We start from the raw sequence: 22682 nt of genomic DNA on the forward strand, positions 1-22682 counted from the left end.
TCTGTCGTCCCCTTCTCCTTGTGCCCTCAATCTTTCCCAACACCAGGGTCTTTTCCAGGGAGTCTTGTCTTCTCATGAGGTGGACAAAGTACTGGAGCCTCAGCTTCAGGATCTGTCCTTCCAGTGAACACTCAGGGCTGATTTCCTTCAGAATGGATAGGTTTGATCTTCTTGCAGTCCATGGGACTCTCAAGAGTCTCCTCCAGCACCATAATTCAAAAGCATCAATTCTTCGGCGATCAGCCTTCTTTAATAAGCTTCCTTAATAAGCTTCCTTAAAAGGTTCAAATCATATTCAAATATGGAATAATTTGATGGGATTTGGATATCACCAGATTTCCATTTTAGGGTTTCAATTCAAAAAAGGAAGTATCCATGAATAACAACATTGATTCCAATGGGTTTAATGCAGGCTTCCTCAACCTCGGCCCTCCAGATGTTTTTGGCCTACAGCTCCCATGATCCCTAGCTAGCAGGACCAGTGGTCAGGGATGATGGGAATTATAGTCTCAAAACATCTGGAGGGCCGAGGTTGAGGAAGCCTGGTTTAAGCATTAATTAATTATGTGTTGGTCAAAACTGAATCTAATCTTTTAGCTTATGAATGCATGCTGATTCCAGTCAGTCACTATGACCATGAATAATTTCTATTCCACTTATCACAGAAGGTATTGGGATTTAAAATATGTCCTAAACAGGGACGCGGGTGGCGCTGTGGGTTAAACCACAGAGCCTAGGGCTTGCTGATCAGAAGGTCGGTGGTTCGAATCCCCGCGACGGGGTGAGCTCCCGTTGCTCGGTCCCTGCTCCTGCCAACCTAGCAGTTTGAAAGCACGTCAAAGTGCAAGTAGATAAATAGGTACTGCTCCGGCAGAAAGGTAAATGGTGTTTCCGTCTGCTGCTTTGGTTTGCCAGAAGCGGCTTAGTCATGCTGGCCACATGACCCGGAAGCTGTACGCCGGCTCCCTCAGCCATTAAAGCGAGATGAGCGCTGCAACCCCAGAGTCGTCCGCGACTGGACCTAATGGTCAGGGGTCCCTTTACCTTTACCTTTAAACAGAGTGCAATATTAATGCTGTGCCAAAAACATCTACTGTGTTTTTTCTTCTGACTACTCTCAATTAATGAGAATTAATTAAAGTGAGGGGGGTACAATGGGGGCCCAAAAAATCCTATTGGCATCCCTGATAGCAGCTTCCCAATGTCAATCTGTGGGAAATCCCAAAGTACAGAGGCACTGACACGGCTGTGAGATTATGCAAAGATGCACACAAAAATATGCATTTATGAGGAGCAGTTGACACTAAAATGATGATGGATTTTCATGAGGACTTCTTTTTAAAACAATACTTACTGATAGGCAAATGCGGAGAGCTTCCTGTTCACTGCGCTTCCTTGTATTCTCCACATATAAGAGGTTTACATATAGTTGCAAAAGTTGAATTTAATATCCAAAGAGGTGCTAAGAGCAGGAAGAGTGTGTCTCTTGCACTTCCTATTCCCTTGCAGTATGTAACATTTAAAGCCTTTCTGTTCTGAATTCAGGACGCATTTCCAATGTAAGTCTGTGTAAGTCGACGACACAGAGAGACACACACAAATTGTCAGGATAGTCCTGTGTTGTGTTGCTAGACTCTCCTTTTTTGCCATCCAAGGCACTGCAGGCTGGTTAGAGATACAGATTCATAACAGCACCCAGCAAAAAGTGAGCCTGTGTTTCCATTCATGCACTTGAGTACAATAACAACTCATATATCCTTTTGCAATTAGATCTAGCTAGCTTAAGTCAGTGACTATCGGAAGGAGTTTCCTAGGCAGACCACACATTAAAAGAGTTTTCAATATACAGTTACATGGCTTGCAATTCTATCCCTTCCATCTCCAGCAGCTTGTCTGTTCAGAATATATAATGGGAGAGTATTGAGAACGTAAAGTGCTGTGCTACACCTCAAATCAATGATCTTCTGTACCTGTTTGATATTAAATATGGATTATTCCAACAGGCTAAGTTGTCATCGCAGATGTTACAACATTTGTTTCCACCACTATCCTGTTTATTTTCAGCCACGCTGGTCAATAAGTATACAGCAAGCTTTTAGAAACAACCCTCTTTTCCACAATTAGCCTCTATAGAGAGCAAATGCACTTTCCCTTTCAATAGGGAAGGGGGGGATACTTTCCCCTTAGCAATTAGATCTTCGGTCGCTTAACTATGGACAGATGGTGACGATGCTGACACCATTGTTCTCATTTAAGTGCATTTAAGAATGATATAATTATGTGCAAAGAAAGATCTCCGCCTCAAAAGAACTAATTGATGGGAGACAGTGTCCTCAGTGTACAAGGGGAGATAAGTTTGCTGATCATGGAGACACCTGTTTGAGATAGTTAATTTGGGGTTAACCACATAGAGCCTAGGGCTTGCCGATCAGAAGGTCGGCGGTTCAAATCCCCACGACGGGGTGAGCTCCCATTGCTCGGTCCCTGCTCCTGCCCACCTAGCAGTTCAAAAGCACATCAAACTGCAAGTAGATAAATAGGTACCGCTCCGGCGGGAAGATAAACAGCCTTTCCATGCGCTGCTCTGCTTCGCCAGAAGCAGCTTAGTCATGCTGGCCACATGACCCGGAAGCTGTACGCTGGCTCCCTCGGCCAATAAAGTGAGATGAGCACCACAACCCCAGAGTTGTCTGTGACTGGACCTAATGGTCAGGGGTCCCTTTACCTTTACATATTGCTTACTATCATGAATCATTGCTCTTTGGCCTTCTTCTGCTGGTTTACCTGTTGTGCACTCAACTACTGCCTATTGCAACACACACACACAAACATTGCATCTCTTTTCAAATTTGGGGGGGCAACCACTTTCACCTTCTGTCCTGAGAGGCTTTCCCAGTGCTTACCCATTCTTTCATAAATGAAGCATTTTTTTTCCAGCTGGAGGGGCACATTCCCAAAGGCTATTTGTGGGGTGGGGTCAACAGTGGGCGCACTGAAATCACCTGATATTATCCTGTCAAATTTGCCCTATAGAGCCAGTTCCCCAGACCACCTCTACAGAATCCCATCTTACAGATATGAAACCTTCCAGAGAACCAAAGCTGTCCATACCTAACCCCCAATCTATAACAATATTATTGTTGTTGTCTCCACAGGCAAGCAGTTTAAAATGGTCCACTTTCTGACATTTTTCAGCTGAAGAAAGCATGTCATTTTCTTCAAGATCAAGTCCAGGATTTGACATAGTTCTGATTTATATAGTTAGCAGTAATTCAGACAATATTTTATTTATTACACAGGGGTAATGGCAGCTCAGTCTACACAGTGCTGTTTCAGTTTTCAATAGGAGTTGTGTCTCCAAACGCCACCATCAATCCATCCATTCTGAGGTGTAAGACCCAGAAACAAGCACACTTTCTAAGTGAGCAGTTGATTAATCAAAGTGCAAAACTTTAAATTCGGCTCGCTGAAGATGAGGTAGTTGGTTAATTTCAAGGCCAAAATATTAATTCTGTTTTCCTGGCATAAACATGAGCTGTAAACCTACATTCTTGCCCACTTGCTTGGGCGCCATTGAAGCATTTTGTCAAAAGACAGACATGGTCTTTTTTGCCGAGTTACTTTGAAACGTCATTTTGGGTTTGTAAAACAGAAAGCAACTTGCTTCAATGTTTTTTCTGTTCTGTAATCCTGTTTGCGGAGAGAAAACGAATCTCTCTCTCTCCTTATATCCCCTAAGTCTGCAGCCTCCGATTCTGGATGCTAATTGAATGCGACTTTGTGTTTCTCTGAGGTAAACACTTGCCTTCCAAACATCCATTTAGCCAAAGTTGCTTGGTACGTCAGTGGGCTAGGCCAGCTTGCAATAGCTGGCAATCCCAATTAGCGAGGAACTTTTAATGACAACCATCTCTCCTCCTAACTTGTAACTTGTACTTTACAGATTCCCCGTTTCCTTAACACAACATTTTGCATGTTAGCTAATATCGCAGCTATGTCCACGGGAGTGATGAATATGCATCTGAACAGCAGCTACATTGTATGTTACCCAGCCACTCTTTCAGAGTCACCCTTTCCTAATTTCCCCCCCAATTATCGTGTTTTCTCGGGAGAGAACACTGTCATGCATTCACTGGCGAACTATTTGTTATCTTCTGTCGTGGCTGTTTCCAACAAGAAGAGCGTCTGCTACAGTGAAGGCTTACATTGACACAACAGCTATTGACATAAAGCACAGATTACATTTTGTTTTGGAGCAACCAACATCAGCCATCTTCTTCTTTTTCTTTTCCAGAGCGGCCTACTTTGGATTATACGGCATGGTTGAAGCAAACACTTCCCCCCGCCTCCCTTAGGACAAATTCCTGGATGGTGACTTAAAATACAAATAATAAATAAGGATTGGGAAGTAACATAAAGTTCTTTCTCAAAGTACATCTCTTTATATAATGCAAAGCTCTGCTTGGCTGTGGAGCACATCTAGAACTTCATGTGTTCAGTAAAGAGAAAGGCTACATTTGAGCGCAGGTGTAAGAACATGAAAAGCACCTATTGGATCAGACCAGTGGGGTATTTGGATTATTGACATCCGATGCCCTTTTAAAATGTGTTGGGGGGTGCTATTGATTTGTTTTCGTTATGTATTTTGTGTTTTTATATTGTTGTCGGCACCCTGAGACCTGCAGGGATAGGGCAGTATACAAAATAAATAAATGAATTGTTAAGTTGTGAGTGAATGTTGGGCAACAGCTTCCATGGGTCATGGGAGATGGGGTCCAAAATCACTTGGACAGCATCAGGCTTCCCATCTGTTAAACTTTGATTAATAAACCATGGTTTAACAAACCATAGCTTAGTGTTATGTGTGAACCAGGTCAGGATTTCTTTTCCCCTGTCCCTGCAATCTCTACACTGCACACATGCGGTTAAAGGCATTTAAACAGTCACACTGCCTGTCGAGTACCGTACTTCAATGTGATTTTGATGTTAGCTCTCTTCCATTGCTTCAACATTTCATATGTGTCCATATATATTAGCAGCATCATTTGGAAAGAATTAGGCAATCCTTGCCTTTCTTCCCTAGTTCCTTCCTTGATTTGGTCTCTACCTATCCGTCTTCAGTAAATATTATTTCGAACATCTCAAACCCAACTGAAAACAAAACATCACTTGTCAGATTCAGCATGCAGCTGGAAACATGGCCGTGTTTGCTTTTAGTACTAAAGCACCATCGTTCCCTTTTGTTTTCCTTTAGAAAAGCTACAATTCACATGGGTAATCCATTAGTCTCAATCAATGTACATGATAAAGACCCTACTGTTCTAACAAACAGGGGCGGGAAATCGCTTTTGGAGTAAACATGTCACAAGTAATCACAAGTAAATGTAAGTTTTGCCTTTTTTATGGAGAAGCCTGACTTGAACAACGATTAATGCTCCATGCACAATGAGGAATTCTCACTGTGTAACGCATGGCTGAAAAATGTGAAACTATGCAGGAAGTGGTTACTGGAAAGCCAAGCAGCCTTTCTGTTGGACTTCCTATCATCAAGAAGTTGGCTTCAAGGGTTTCCTTATCTCCTTATCTTCCCCATTCCCTGTCCTCCGTTTCCCCCCACAAAGCCATGCTTCGCTCAGTCATCTTTGCCATAAGACTTAAGTTTTGCAAAAGTCCAGTTACTCCAACCAGATATTTTGAGTTCAGGTTCTACAATCAAGGCAGGTCTGATGGCCTTCCTCACATTTATCCCCCTTTCAGAGAACTGGTCTCCAAGGAAAGCCAAAGGAAAGTCAAGATGATGAATAAGCAACCCAAGTGAATCTCATAGGAATGTTTGGAGAATTCCAGGTCTGAGTGTGATCTTGCCCTCTGGAAAACCACCAGTTTAGCCTGGCTGTACAGTAATCCCCATTCTAAAGGAAATCAGCCCTGAGTGCTCACTGGAAGGACAGATCATGAAGCTGAGGCTCCAATACTTTGGCCACCTCATGAGAAGAGAAGACTCCCTGGAAAAGACTCTGATGTTGGGAAAGATGGAGGGCACAAGGAGAAGGGGACAACAGAGGACAGGATGGTTGGACAGTGTTCTCGAAGCTACCAGCATGAGTTTGACCAAACTGTGGGAGGCAGTGGAAGACAGGAGTGCCTGGCGTGCTCTGGTCCATGGGGTCACGAAGAGTCAGACACGACTAAACGACTAAACAACAACAACAACACCCAAAGTCTTTTGCCCATGACTAGGAAATGAAACACACACGCATGTGTCTTAGAGTTCTGTAGGTGTGCCTGCTTTAGGATTCATATGTGAGATTTATACAAAGCAGGTAAATTAATATTTGCCTTTTGATTCTTATTTACTTTTAACTTTTTCCCGATCCATCCTATTTTATTAATATACAAGAAAAAAAGTATTTCTTAGTATATAATAAGATTGTAAGGCTGTTGTCACGCTGCAGCTCATGTGGCCCCCTATTGGCAGCCACGCAAACTGCAGAGTGAAAGTGGATTGCAGGCAGGCAGAGCAAGCAGGTGAAGCAGATGAGCCAGGAGGTGGATGGAGTTGAGCGGACAGAGTGAGCGAGCAAGTCAGCAGGCAAGTGGACAGCCCAGGCAGGCCTCTTCATTCTCCCTTTGTCATTGACACTGCCGCCACCACCACCACTGATGGCAGTGGAGAAGAGGAGGGGAATGAGAGAAGGAAGCCTGTACTTTAAAACTTTCTGCAGTCTTTGGAACTCCAGAGGCAGTGTTCTAACAGACCACCTCAAATTGCAAAGCCCATTGTGACCTGTAAAAGCGGGGGGGGGGGGGGAGTGAAACTAATGGGGTTTTAGTTGGGCTAATAACGGAATTGCCCTAAAATAAATTTTGGAGGATCTATCTGTCTGCAATGTGGTATGCTTAATCGACTATAGAGTGGCTCCTGTGCCTGCAGATTTAATTCACTTTGGCCAAAGGAGGAGAAAGTGATATCCAATTTTTTAATTATCCATTATAATGATGCAGAGCTTCTTCTTCTTTTTTTTGAAACAGAGCAGCTCCTAATCTGAAACACAGATTAAAACAGAAAGAGTACAGAATGGGCTCAGGTTGGATTTTTTTTAAATGCACAGATAAAAGGCAATAATGCAGCCTGTCTACAACCCTACATTATGTACTCAATATATTGAATGTAAATGACACTTTCTCATGAAGCAGCAAACATCCATTACTGCATATGCATGCTTCGTGTTACGATTAAGCATAACTGATGCTATTGATATGGCCAGAATCTGTATACTAGGGAAATGAAAGTAATCCATTGAAGACTTTTTAGAAAGACAAAACAGATTGTTTGTTAAAACATACCTCCACCTGCTGGCTAACATCTAGAACGACACATAAATGATTCTCAGAGTGGTGGCAAACAGAACTCCTCTCTTGCAGCAAAAACAACAAGATCACATTCACACCATACTTCTAAAGCACATGGATTTGCCCATAGAATCATGGGGGCAAGGGTGGTGTTGTTTGTTACATGTTTTGGGAAATGTAGCTCTATAAGGCATAAACTATAATTCCCAGGGTGAATCCATGCACTCTAAATTAGGGTTGCCATGTTTCAAAAAGTAAAAACCAGGACACCCCAAAAGTTGTTGTTGAGTGTTGTTTTTTGTTTTGTTTTTTTAGGAAAGCTTGGCTTTAGGTGATCTTTTCATTTCACATTCCATCTGCACTCTCATCTTCTGAGTTTGGCCTGTAATACAGACCCTCCTAGTGTCCCTGTTTCCCAGGGACATCCCTGATTTAGAGAAGCCATCCCAGTTTCTGACTGATCCCAGAATGTCCCACTTTTCCTTAGGATGCCCCTATTTTCAGTGGAGAAATATTGGAGAGTATGGTGTTATTAGACCCTTGAGCTGTCTGAAGGCAATCCAGTATAGGCAAGTTTTTTAAAATGTTTTAGTATGTTTTTATATGTGTTGGAAGCAACCCAGAGTGGCTGGAGCAGCCCAGTAAGATGTGTGGGGTATAAATAGTAAAATTATCGTTATGGAATGGGACCGTCCCTATTTTCATCAGAGAAATGTTGGAGGGTATGTTTTGTGTTTGTGTGTGTATCATCTATCTATCTATCTATCTATCTATCTATCTATCTATCTATCTGTCATCATCTATCTATCTTTATATTGTACTAATGAATCAAGCAAGTTCCTGACTACTGTTGTAAATCCTGGCACACCAAACAGCTATTTGTCCCGCAATATAGTTAAGAAAATTAAAAGTGGTGCAATAGAATAGCATTCACTTACCATTGGCAACGGCACTAGCAGCAGGGCCCAAGACAGTCATTATCTCTGTTGTTTTAATGCTCATTTTCCTGTTGGCTAAGCTGGAAGTGGAAAGACAGTCCCAGGGCTAATTTCAGACTTCAATCCATTTATCCAATGCAGGGCCAGTCTGCAGGCAACAACAAGCAATTACGTTCCACTGATGAATGTGCTTCAGTGCGTTTACAGGCTCGATGGGCCAAAGTCGCACCTCTGCTAGGTGAAATAATGAAGAGGAGATTGTTGGATTAATTAGCCAGTCAGACCTTTAACTTTTACCACATATATATATATATATATATATATATATATATCACATAGGTATATGTGCCAATGCGCTAAGAACAAAAAGGAATAGCAGCTTTAAAAAGCCTCATCCTGGATTTGCTTGAAACAGAATGGCAACAAAGGTGATTGAACTCACAATCCTGTACATGTCTCCTCCGAAATGAATCCCATTGAGTTCAATAGGCTGACTGTCAAGAAAGACGGCATAGGATTGCAGCCTCAGAAAAGCATTTTAAATAATAAGAATAAGAATAAGAATAATATTTATACCTTGCCCATCTGGCTGGGTTTTCCCAGCCACTCTGGGCAGCTCCCAACAGAATATTAAAAACACAGTAAATCATCAAACATTAAAAACTCCCCTAAACAGGGCTGCCTTCAGATGTCTTCAAAAAGTCAGATAGTTTTTGATCTCCTTGATATCTGGTGGGAGGGCACCATCACCAAGAAGGCCCTCTGCCTGGTTCCCTGTAACTTCACTTCTCGCAGCGAAGGAACTACCAGAAGTCCCTTGGAGCTGGACCTCAGTGTCCAGGCTGAATGATGGGAGTGGAGATGCTCCTTCAGGTATACTGGTTTTAAGTCAGGGGGAAATGTGCCTGGGATGACAGAGTAGTGCCTATCCCTCCCTGTGCCTCAATTCCTACAGGCATCAATAGCAAACCAAAATTAGAGCAAGTTGCAAGCTCAGTTCATATATTCAACTGAAATGAGATTAGGACTTTCCTGCCTTGATCTGAAATTCTGGGGGAGAAAGAGTCTGCCATCTGCCAGAATTCAGAATACAGTGGTACCTCGGGTTAAGTACTTAAATCGTTCCGGAGGTCCGTTCTTAACCTGAAACTGTTCTTAACCTGAAGCCCCACTTTAGCTAATGGGGCCTCCCGCTGCCACCGTGCCACCGGAGCACAATTTCTGTTCTCATCCTGAACCAAAGTTCTTAACCCGAGGTACTACTTCTGGGTTAGCGGAGTCTGTAACCTGAAGCGTATGTAACCCGAGGTACCACTGTACTCAACAGATACAATAGCATCTTGGGGGCTGTTTGGCTTACCAGTACCTCCCCCACCTTTGGCTGCTTTTTGAAATCGAGCCCAGTAAGAGCTGAGTGGGTTCTGAACCTGAGAGTGTATCTCAGAAGAACATTGGAGGCATCCTCTCATTTTTCTCTGCCCATCCCTCTACTTCTGATAGGTTTAGGAGACCAGATAACCACCAAGTGTCCCTATATTCCAGGGACAGTCCTGGATTTACAGAAGCTGTCCCAGTTTCTGGTTTGATCCCGGAATGTCCCCCTTTTCCTTAGGATGTCCCTATTTTCATCGGAGAAATGTTGGAGGGTATGGAGTCATGCAACCCCCCCAAACCAGAGAGATAAGTAACTATACAACATTTAGAAGACATCTGAAGGCAGCCCTGTAGAAGGAAGTCAGATATAAATAGTAAATAGTAAAATGTTGTTGTTGTAGAATAAAGGGTAAAGGGACCCCTGACCATTAGGTCCAGTCGTGACCGACTGTGGCGTTGCGGTGATCATCTCGCTTTATTGGCCAAGGGAGCCAGCATATAGCTTCCGGGTCATATGGCCAGCATGACTAAGCCGCTTCTGGTGAACCAGAGCAGCGCACGGAAACGCCATTTACCTCCCCACCGGAGTGGTACCTATTTATCTACTTGCACTTTGATGTGCTTTCGAACTGCTAGGTTGGCAGGAGCAGGGACCGAGCAACGGGAGCTCACCCCGTCACGGGGATTCGAACCGCCAACCAAGTCCTAGGCTCTGTGGTTTAACCCACAGCGCCACCTGCGTCCCTGTTGTAGAATAGGAGGTCCCTATTTTCATCAGAGAAATGTTAAAGGGAATGGGAGACCCTGTGATGGCCTTTTCTTCAAGAGTTTCAAGGATCCCTGTCCAGTCGTACCTTGGTTGTCGAACTTAATCGATTCCGGGAGTCTGTTCGACTCCGAAACCGTTCAAAAACCAAGGCGCGGCTTCCAATTGGCTGCAGGAGCTTTCTGCACTCAATCGTAAGCCACGTAAGCTGTGCCGGATGTTTGGCTTCCAAAAAATGTTCACAAACTGGAACACTCACTTCGAGAGCCAATTTGTTTGACATCTAAGCTGTTCAGGAGCCAAGGTACTCCTTCATGATGGGGGAGAAGGAGCCCCCAGGCAACAGTGATCCCTCTCCCATGTTTATGGCACCATCTTCATCATCATCATTATGTGGTTTGTGTCACAGTCTGGTTTACAGGAGATCAAAGTCCCAGCTGAGGACATTGGGACCGGGGGCAAGACGGTGGTGTGGGAGCAGGAACAAGAGTCCAGAAGCCAGAAGAGAGGAAACCAAGAGTCCGAGGGTCAGAGAGCCTGGAGCCAAGAAGCCAAGGGTCTGAGGGTCAGGAAACAAGGAGTCACAAGCTCAAGGGTCCGAGGATCAAGAAGCAAGGAGCCAAAGGCAGGAAACATGTTGCTGTGGCAAAGAACCGAATGGAAATGCTGACCTTATATCCCTTCCCGGCTATTGCCACCAGGTGCTGTGAGTTACCAATCGGCCTCACCTGTGTGGCCGTGCCTTGCCTCTTCAGAGCAAACTTAGGAAGGCCCCAGTCCTGCAAAGTCCTGCTGGTCACAGGGCCCGGCTCCTGCACGCACTCCTGACAGTATGGGAATACAGCCTAAGGGTGTTCTCACACATGAGTTTCCAAGCACTTGTATCCAAAACACCTTTGCAATGCAAGTTTAAAATCAACGTGGTCCAAAATGCTTGTTGGCATTTCCTAGGCTCCTTCTCCTCTGTATTATCCATGAACACATGTTAACATACTGTGATTTTCGCTCTATAGGATGCACCGGACCATAGGACACACCTTGTTTTAGAGGAGGAGAACAAGAACAAAAAATTGTCCCCCTCTCTGCTCAGCACAGAGAGGGGGAGATTTTTTTTTTTTCTTGTTCTCCCCCTCTAAAACAAGGTGCGTTCAAGGTGGGGCTGGCGGTGGGGGGAAGCGCTGCTTTCCCCCACTGCCAGCCTCAAAGATCCCTGAAGCCTTCGGAGCACAGCACAAGGTCCCGCTGTGCTCCAAAGGCTTCGGGTTCCTTTCGCTGAAGCCGGGAGACTCTCCCAGCTTCAGCCAAAGGAGCCCAAAGCCTTTGAAGCACAGCGCGAGGTCCTGCTGTGCTCCAAAGGCTTCAGGTGGCTATCCCTGAAGCTTGGAGAGCGAGAGGGGTCGGTGCGCACCGACCCCTCTTGCTCTCCAGGCTTCAGCGAAAGCAACGCGTAGCCTCCGGAGCGCGGAGGGAGTGCTCCCTCTGCGCTTTGAAGGCTTCACGTTGCCTGCATTCGCTCCATAGGACGCACACACATTTCCCCTTAATTTTTGGAGGGGAGAAAGTGCATCCTATAAAGCGAAAATGCAGAGGTGAAAATGTCCTTAGCCTTTTCTGTTTTGTAAAGGTGAGGTACATATAAGTGTCTACAAGGCCTTTGGAAAATGTTTGCCTTCATCCCAGTTGAAAGTGGGGTCTTTGTTAGAGGATATGACTAGCAATGAAACGTCCTAGAGAATGTTGATTCTGAAATACATCATGGCTCTAGTATTTCATCTTTTGGTGAGATGTCACATTCCATGGCATTGACTGACAATGCAAAAATGAGGTCCTTGGATCAGAACAGCATTAAGTTTCAAGTTCTGCCCTTTTACCTCTCAGACATAGATGGATGGGAAATTCATATCAAACAGAAGCAGTCAGTTTGACTCTGCGGGACCTACGTGAGATGTTTTCCATCCAAGAATACCAGCACCATGCAAGACTGGCACAAAATATATACATGCATAAGCCTAACATCTTTATTCACATCTTTGCACATGCAAATTCCCATGCACATACCCAAGTTTAACACAGCATTGCTGGACCAGTTTCTCTCGCCATTTTGAATCGGCACCTCCATCGAAACTTCGTCTGACTACCGTCTGCCACCACATCAAACACCTGGCGAGCTCATGGGCTTGGAGAGATCACCTGAACAACTGAATTTTTGAGGTGCGGATGATAGCAGAGAGGCATGTGCCAACCTTGTGCCCCCATCTTCATGTGTTGCATCTCTACCCTCTCACCCACTGCCCTGGCTGTCCCTGTGTTGAATGGGAAAAGTCTGCTGAAGTTTTCCACTTGCGCTTGCAGCGAGGGCTCTAATCTGGGGACCCAAGGTTGAAGAACACCAGAGTAGACAATACTGACCTTCATCATCATCATGCCCCAGCCACTCCCAACATATATAGAAAACACAATAAAACATCAAACGTTAAAAACTTCCCTAAACAGAGATGCCTTCAGATGTCTTCTAAAAGTCAGATAGTTGTTTATTTCCTTGACATCTGATGGGAGGGCGTTCCACAGGGCGGGTGCCACCACCGAGAAGGCCCTCTGCCTGGTTCCCTGTGGCTTCATTTCTCACAGTGAGGGAACTGCCAGAAGACCCTCGGCGCTGGACCTCAGTGTCTAAGCTGGACGATGGGGGTGGAGATGTTCCTTCAGGTATACTGGGCCAAGGCCGTTTAGGGCTTTAAAGCAGTGGCGTAGCGTGGGGGGTGCAGGGGGGGCTGGCCGCACCGGGCGCAACATCTGGGGGTTAGGGAAATCCACGGGTTAGGGGGCGCAAATTACTTGCCTTGCCCCGGGTGCTGATAACCCACGCTACGCCACTGCTTTAAAGGTCAGTTCAGAAACATAATGGGATACAATGCAGGTCTTTCAGTACCTGTGTTATATGGTCCCAGTGGCTGCTCCCACTCACCAGTGTAGCTGCCCCATTCTGGATCAGTTGTAACTTGCAAGTCACCTTCATAGGCAACCCCAACAGTCTAACTCAGTATAAGGCTTCCTATGCTCCTATGCGCTTATGGTGCTACATCCACCCCCTTTTCATACCTAAAGCTGTGGGCATTTATAGGTACAGTTAAAGGTAAAGTTAAAGAGGTCCCTGACCATTAGGTCCAGTCATGACTGACTCTGGGGTTGCAGCACTCATCTTGCTTTATTGGCCAATGGTACAGCTTCTGGGTCATGTGGCCAGCATGACTAATCCGCTTCTGGCGAACCAGAGCCACACACGGAAACGCTGTTTACCTTCCCGCTGGTAAGCGGTCCCTATTTATCTACTTGCACCCGGAGGTGCTTTCGAACTGCTAGGTTGGCAGGCGCTGGGACCGAGCAGCGGGAGCGCACCCCGCCGCAGGGATTCGAACCGCCGACCTTTCGATCTGCAAGTCCTAGGCGCTGAGGCTTTAACCCACAGCGCCACCTGCATCCCCTATAGGTACAGTTAGACACCTTCTAAATTCATTACGAAAACAGAGCAAGTTGAGTGCCCTCCTTTGGGAGGCGAGAATGCCAAAAGGTATAGTAAAGGTAAAGGTACCCCTGCCCGTACGGGCCAGTCATGTCCGACTCTAGGGTTGTGCGCCCATCTCACTTAAGAGGCTGGGGGCCAGCGCTGTCCAGAGACACTTCCGGGTCACGTGGCCAGCGTGACGAAGCTGCTCTGGCAAGCCAGCACCAGCGCAGCACATGGAAACACCATTTACCTTCCCGCTATAAAGCGGTACCTATTTATCTACTTGCACTTAGGGGTGCTTTTGAACTGCTAGGTGGGCAGGAGCTGGTGTAGAGGGACAAAGCTGAGGTGAAATGTGACAACATTGTTGGATTGTTGCTGCTGCTGCTATTTCCACATTGTGTTACGTTAAATTTGTTGTAGCTATGTGTTTGAAAACCCTATCGTCTACCAAAGGGAACAGAAGGTTTAAATGTCTGTATGTGATTTACAAACTCAATATACTTCAATTTGCAGGCTAAGCTGAAAGGGGTTTTGTGTGTATTTCACCCAGACTTTATAATCATTTACCAGAAGGGATGTGATGCATAATTTGTTCCAAAATGTTTTTGGAGCCTCCCTGCAGAAACCACTGCAAATTTGCTGCTTCCCCCCTCCCCATGTCCTTGTCTTCTCCCTGAATAGTAACAAATTGGCTACTCAATTTTAGGCGTTTGTACCCACGGGGGGGGGGGGGAGACGGTGGGTCCCACTCATCACAATAATGCATCCAGTGATACAGAAAGGTTTGAAATCCTGTTAAGTGAGGGGGACTGGGAGGAAAGAGAACTGTTGCTTACAGTCATTTCTTTGTAGAGGCGAATGAGTGGGCCGTGAGATGATGTCATGGACAGAACATCTGAGATGTTTATACTGGTTGGGAAACATCTCACAAGTGTATCTTTCCTAGTGGTTGAAAATACAGCATTCCTTTTCCAGCAGGTAATTTCATACGCTGCTAAATGTATACCTATTTGTCCCGCAATGACACCTCAATCGTAATTGCTGTTCAAACAGGGGGAAGCAGGATTTGTTGAAGGCGGCACTGGAAAATGTCACGTTCTGTGACACAGCCGTTGACGTACCCCGAAGTGCATGCTGGCTAATGGCACTGCAGGTTTCAGAACTGCGCCGTACAAAATGTGACTTTATATTGTAACGGCTGAGTCACAGCGCCGACCGAAATAAAATTATTACGGTCCTGGTTATAGCCACACGGGCATCTAGCCACATGGGCTTGAGACCATTGAGGGCTGAAGGAAGAGGGGAAAACATGAGGAGGCACCAGAACCAATTAATTCTATATTTACCCCAACAAGACAGAAGTACTGGGGGGGACAGACCCTCCAAGTGTCCCTATTTTCCAGGGACAGTCCCAGATTTACAGAAGCCGTCCCAGTTCCAGATGTGATCCTGGAATGTCCCACTTTTCCTTAGGACGTCCCTGTTTTCATCGGAGGAATATTAGAGGGTAGGGATCATCGGCCTAACCTACCCCTAGCCTCTCTTGACTGCATTCTGGTGGCTGTTTTTACACAGCAGTAAACCACATTTAGTTCAGGGGAGAAATTGTAATTAGATAGCTAGCCGTGATTCAAAAGCTGCCGCCATCCTAAGAACATCGTTTCTAAAATTCATGCACAGTCCAATTCCAAACCTTTCGTGTGTTTGTGAAAGGGTCGTTAGCACCATCTAGTGCTCCTTTGCAAAAATTACCAGGATTTTAACGTCAACGCATGCAGAAATCATATTATGCCAGCCAAATGTCCATTATCATATCTTTTTTTCTCATAGAGGTTGAAGTAGTTAATAGAACAGCCTTTACCAAAGGTGTCATGGGCTTTGAAGACACTCAAACTCAGGACAAAAGGGAGAAACGTGCTAAAAGGAAGGCACGCTTGGCAAATCCACACTGTGATCAACTCCCGCCCGGAACCCTATGTCCCCACTGTGGAAGGATGTGTGGATCTAGAATTGGCCTCCACAGTCATTTATGGGCTCACTGTTAAAGCCATGTTTATGGAAGACAATCTTACTCGGCTACGAGTGATGGCCAAAGAAGAAGTTATTAATCATATACAGTGGTACCTCAGGTTACATACACTTCAGGTTACATATGCTTCAGGTTAGACTCCGCTAACCCAGAAATAGTGCTTCAGGTTAAGAACTTTGCTTCAGGATGAGAACAGAAATTGTGCACCGGCGGTGCAGCAGCAGCAGGAGGCCCCATTAGCTAAAGTGGTGCTTCAGGTTAAGAACAGTTTCAGGTTAAGAACAGACCTCCGGAACGATTTAAGTACTTAACCCGAGGTACCACTGTATTTATCTTACTATTTCATATTTTTAAATGTTGGTTTTTATTGAATATTTCAAAGGTTTTAACAAATTTACTTCACAAACAATGTACCCTTCACTTATATTTCTCTTTTTGACTTCCCAACCCTCCAGCCCTGAATGGCACCCCATTCCCCCAACAAGGGGTGGGGGCGAATTTTGAACAGCACCACTCCAGGGATGGGATGATGACACCTTCCCCAGTAGCTCTTTAATTCAAACACATTGAGGGATTTCCCCATCTTTCAAGGTAATACGGTACTTTCCCCCCTCCATTTCTATTTCAGGATGCATATCATCATCTCCAAATTCCTGGGATAGAATTCAAAAATAACACCTCCCATTGTCTATTCCCAAATCCGCACTTACCATCATCTTTATATACACATCACCTAAACAACCTGAGATTTTAACTCTGCCCAGTTCCAGAAGACCCTGCATGGTTTTAGAATGACTCAGCCCTGGACCAGAGAGAAGGAAGTAGTAATGGTAGAGCTCTGTGTGATTTGCAGTTCAGAGAGGATTTCTGACTCCCAGTTGTCAAATAGCTAAAAGACTCTCCCTTGCCAACAATCCCATACACACCCGAAATGACTCTGGGGAGGAAACTTTGTGCAGGAAATACATTTGTGGATTTTTGTCCTCGGTTCAGAGGGAGGCTCTGTTCTTCATTCTCATTTTTCATTACCCTGCTTTGGACCTGGCTGTCATGAGTGAACATTATGGTAAGGAAAAAATAAATTTATGTAGATTCCACTAGCCTGAAATCCGGTCCACCCAATGGACTATAGGACCACAGAAATCTGGATTCCATCTTCATATCCTCCAAGTGTCCCAATTTTCCAGGGACAGTCCCAGAATTGCAAAAGCCATCCCACCTTCTGATTTGATCCCGGAATGTTCCTACATTGGCTCCTAGTACATTTCGGAGCACCATTCAAAGTTTGGTGCTGACCTTTAAAGCAGGCTTCCTCAAACTTAGCCCTCCAGATGTTTTTGGCCTACAACTCCTATGATCCCTAGTTTTTTGCAGGGTGGTGAGAACCATGTTTTTTGTAATTGCAGAAACTGATTGTGAGTATTGGATGAGTGAAGTAAGTTCTGAGATCTTAGAATGGTTTCCACTGGAAATTATATTTAGAAAAAGTCAAGCTCAAGAGACTACACAAATCACGCTGACCTGCGGAACAGCGAATAAGCTTGGCATATGGAGAAAAGCAAAGGCACAATGAGAAAAAAACATATTCGCCTTTATTTTTCATGAATTGTAATGAATGCCATTAAATAATACACAAAGATCTCATACAGTATACCGTAGTTCAGGCTGTTTCGGCCCAATAATATAAACATGTCAGGACCTGCTATTCCTAAGGCATAAATGATCATGTAAAAGAAAATAAAAGAAAACCCTACATGGTATTCTTATACAAACGGATACAAATGCTTTAGGACTGAAGCTGAATTAAGTGGGAAGAAAAATGACATACAAAAATAGCTGCTATCAAAGATAACAAGACCCAAAGGTTTAGGAGAGGCTGACAGCATCAGGACCAGGACAGCTGGGAGGGTTGTACATATTCGGAGGCAGGCTGGTTTCCCTTTAAAACTGCCCCCAGCACATACCACAATGATCCTGAAACTCCATTGATATTATTATTATCATTATGGTTAAACAACGATTCGCCATGGCTATTTCTTTTCTATAGTTCAGAAGAAAAGCCGGGTGCAGTAAGTTAGGTTTTATGGACCAGGGCTAATGCTTCTACCTGTGGACATTGCGCACATTTAGCATCAACTTGGTCATAAACTTGCTGGCAAACGACGGAAAGATTCACACAAACACCCTTCTTCACGTGTTGGGACAGCGGAGCCGCCCCTCTCAGTCCCACCCTCATTAGCAACGCTCGTTCAGCACATGTGAGGAGGAGCGCACTTTGAATTCAAATCTGTGTTGTGTCTAACAGTGCATCATCGTAAGGACGCACTGGGAGCGCAGCCGGGTGGGAGGAAGAGACACAGGGTGCGTGCGGTTGCGGTTGCGGTCGGGAGCTTTTTTCCCACTGGAAGAATTCAAATCTCATTGCATTCGTGCTTCTGTTCTCTTTTGGGCACTATTCTAACCCTGGCCAGGTAACAATGGGACTTAACGAAGACCCACGGCCGCCATCTGCAGTCCTTCTTCCCAGAGAAAGCCAGTTGTTACACTAGGGCCCAGCAGATAGACTCAGCACTGGCCCCTTTGCTACAACTTGCAGCTCCCTGGGCCAGCCTTGGATCCAGCAATTCCTTGGCCATATCCCGGCCGTACCTGTTCTGAAATGCTGCTTCAAGGCTCTACACGGCTACCAGCGGTGGGAATATGCGCACCTGTCCGCACTTCCATTGGGCAGAAGGAATAACTCCGTAGGAGCGCAGCCTTCCTGTCTGCAGAGCCCAACACAACCAGACAGAAGGACACCTCTCTCTCACCCAAGCGCTTCTAGCAGGGGGGATCGGGGCATCCCCAAACTCGGCCCTCTAGCTGTTTTGGGATGATGATGATAATAATTATTATTATTATCATTTCTTTATACCCCGCCCATCTGGCTGGGTTTCCCCAGCCACTCTGGGCAGCTTCCAACAGAATATTAAAATACGATAGTCTTTTAAACATTAAAAGCTTCCCTAAACAGGGCTGCCCTCAGATGTCTTCTAAAAGTCAGGTAGCTGTTTATTTCCTTGACATCTGATGAGAGGGCGGGCACCACCACCGAGAAGGCCCTCTGCCTAGTTCCCTGCAACCTCGCTTCTCACAGGGAGGGAACCGCCAGAAGGCCCTCGGTGCTGGACCTCATTGTCCGGGCAGAATGAAGGGGGTATACTGGACCGAGGCCAACTCCCATCATCCCTGACCACTGGTCCTCTTAGCTAGGGACGATGGGAGTTGTAGTCCCAAAACAGCTGGAGGGCCGAGTTTGCCTATGCCTGCTCTTGTCAGTTGCCTTTCCTTTCATAGGAGGGCAGGGTAAGAGAACCCAATGGCAAAATTCACAGCGATATATGAATATGATTTCTGCCTAAATTCTGCTCAGTTGCACTATAAACCTCATGCTTGCTAGAGCTGCAACTCTGTGCAAAGTTATTTGGATGTAAGCTCCTCTTGAACAAGTCAGACTTGTTTTCCAAGCAAATATGTGTATCATTGGACTGCACATCTCTCCAGGGTTTCTTTTTTTAAAAAAAATGACAGGTAAAGTGAAAATTCTTAGACAGCATGTAAAATAAAACCGAGCTAAGAAGTACAGAAGCATAAACCCCCCCCTACATTCACCGTCAAATCCAGAATTAAAAATGGATACAGAGCATGAATTCGTTCCTTGTGGATCGTTATGTTGCAATTGGCAAAACCTTCTAAATTTATTTACCGTAGTACAAGAGAGCTGTAAAACATAACCATTATAATTTACACCAATGTAACCCTTCAATAAAGTTTCAATAAACTATTAATAATTTCATTGATATTTCCATTAAAAGGTAAAAACAGTTGCCAGTTATTAGAAGCACAATGCAGTGTGTGCATATAATATATATATATATATTTAAGTAACACGTCACTAAAAGAATTAAACTTCTAAATATTAATAACCATATAATTGTCATAATAATTTAATGCAAAATGATACGTAGGATTGATTTAAGCATCCTGAATAACTGCATCCCTATATTTAACAGCACATTTATTTAAAACTAAAAGTGACTCCACATGTTTACCATGTTCTTGTCTAATAGGATGGATTAAATAACCCACGGATATTAACGAGATTTTGTACATAAAACCCCGGACACATAAAAGAGTTCTAATTTGCAATGATATTTTAAGAATGCTTATATGGCATGAGTCGTTCAGAAACAGTAAGATTAAAACAGCCACTAGTTAGCAAACATAATAAAATGTATTTTTAGATCGCAACTGCTTGTCTGTGAGCCTCATATTGGAACTGAAAATAATGCGATGAACATGAAGCCTGCCTCATGGATTGAAACCAAAAAAGCCATAGAGCCAGAATTTGTATGTGCTTTTCTTGGCAAAAGTATGAACAACTCAAATCTGAAAATGTGGTTTGCAAAATGATCCTCGGACGTGGCATGAACTCTCTTTCCTATTTGAATTTATCCTGAATGTTACTAGTCTCTTTCCTATTTGAATTTATCCTGAATGTTACTAGGCAGACCCGCTACCTTGAAATTCTATTACAGTCATCTTAAAATGCCCAAAGAGAAATAGGAATGCCACCTAAAGGAGGACATTAAAAGTTGAAAAGGAGCAGGTGGCAACAGTTATTGCAGAATATGGCAAAAAAAAAAAAGGCTGTTGGCTTTTAACAGAAAACCTATTTGTTAAAGTTTAGGAAGCTGTGCTGAGAAACCTAGACTGAATTGTCCTTTGACTCCTGCAGCTGTTGCTTATGAATGTGGACTGTGGGTCCAGTATCAATTAGCACAACTGCGATCATAGATCATCTTTTAAAAATAAAAATCTCTTATAGTCCAATTTCCCCATTAATTTAGCAGCTCATAAATTAATAGTCCAACTTTGCCATTCATTTAGCAGCTTATAAATTAATAACTGAAGTACAGAGTTCCAAAGAAGAAGAAAAATTTACCTTAAACTGCGTAATGACACTATGGGGAGGCATCTGATTACATCCTACTCAGAGGAGACCCATTGAAATCTGTGAATTTAGCCTTGGTTGACTTAAGTTCATTGAGTGAGTGTGATATAATCAGATGCTGACCATAACACTGTAAATGCACAATAATAAACAGTGTATGTTCACGACAGATGACTCTGGTCCTTTACACTAACAGGAGTAGGACTTGCATTCTGGCATATTGAATTATACTGAGAAAAAGACCAAAAATAAAAAATGACAAAGAGACATTTCTGAGAGAATGTGCACACTATCTGTCTCCAGGTTCCATAGCATAATACACATAAGATGGTTGTATTAATAAGGGAATGAACTGGAAAATAAGAAAGTTTAATTGTATTACCATAGAACTGTATTTAAAAAGGTACAGCAATGCTGGCTGTATTTATGAGCGTCAATTTCCTTGTGAATCATCCACAATGAAATTGCAATTTCCCTAAAAAAAAATAAATTACAGGAATCTCAGAATCAAATGACATTTGGTGGTGAGAACTGAGGGGCTGTCAAATGTCCACAGGACGGTAGAAATGTATTTTCTCACCGTACAGTTCACTCCCAGTGACATCCCTTAATTAAATATATCTAGATATGGGGGAAATGACTGAATTGCTACCATTATCCAAGGGTTGCCCCCCTTTAACGCTACACAACTGACTTTGTGTATTGTAAAAAAACACGGCTTTGGAGGGCAACCCTGCGAAACCCCCATCTCTTTCCCTAATTTTGTTTAGCTGAATATTGTCAGTATATTGCACACAATTCAAGCTAACATTCATGAAATGACTTGTCAGTCCTTCACCTTTGGGCTACAATATGAAAAGTCATGTCTTTGGTACGTAAATCTAAGCTTTAAATCCAAATATACAACTATGGCTACCGGCAGCCAACTTTTCTCAGTCTTAATTCATAATAAAAGTATTGCAGACATTCAAGCCTTCATCGACTGCTGAAACTACGAACAGAACCATCGCATAGTTCCGCACATAAACAATATTAGTCTTTGCATAAAAAAATAAAGTGTTTGAATTCCTCTTTTATTGCACCAGCAATTTTTTTTTATTTTTATAAAATACTCTCCTTTCACGTCAAGATTTAAATTAATCCATTTATAAACAAAATATAAGATTTTTCCCTCTAAAATGTGAAGCGGAGATATGGAAGTGCGCCATAGAAAAAAAGAAGCAGCTCAAAAGGGGTGACAAACATTCAAATATCACAAATGATAGAAAATATAAACTACATCTCTTTTGTTACATCATTTACATGATTTCTGTAGGCTTCCAAGCAGTAACTTGTAGACACTTGTGTTGTGCATCACCCTCAAATGACATCAAGGTGTTGGAGCAGGAGTCACTTTCATACTATTAAGAGCTGCGTGGATTCGGAAGTGTAACCTAGATTCCATGGAATATTCCTTGTAATTGTTTCTGTAAGAGACAAAACGTTAGTTGGGCAACTAACCTTTCATTCCCTGTTGTTGTTGTTTTTTGCTGGGCTTTTTTTAAAAAAAAACATACAGAAATTCAATTCAAATCTTTATTACAGTCAAAGACCAGCATAAAAAGGTGGGATACAGTCATTTAAAATCTAGAAGCGCTTTGGAAAGCTAAAAGGTATTAAAACAGAAGGTGAATATAAAAGTCTGTAAGAATTGAAAAGAAGCTAAAAGAAGGGATAGGAGC

At 43.7% G+C, this 22682-nt stretch overlaps 1 protein-coding gene across 4 annotated transcripts in view; it reads right to left on the bottom strand.

The window, feature by feature from the left end:
- Positions 1-17534: 17534 nt before the first annotated feature.
- TTC39B (tetratricopeptide repeat domain 39B) overlaps positions 17535-22682 on the bottom strand; it is a 55859-nt gene continuing 50711 nt past the window's right edge. For 3 of the 4 annotated variants that reach the window (XM_079959494.1, XM_079959493.1, XM_079959495.1), the window contains one exon: positions 17535-22427. In XM_079959494.1, the coding sequence (XP_079815620.1) occupies positions 22331-22427 (97 nt within the window). In that variant the 3' untranslated portion in view covers positions 17535-22330. The remainder of the gene's footprint in view (positions 22428-22682) is intronic. The other variant, XR_013834314.1, reaches the window with a different exon arrangement.

The sequence above is a fragment of the Podarcis cretensis genome (genome assembly GCF_951804945.1).
Source record: "Podarcis cretensis genome assembly, chromosome: 17".
Lineage (NCBI taxonomy): Eukaryota > Metazoa > Chordata > Lepidosauria > Squamata > Lacertidae > Podarcis > Podarcis cretensis.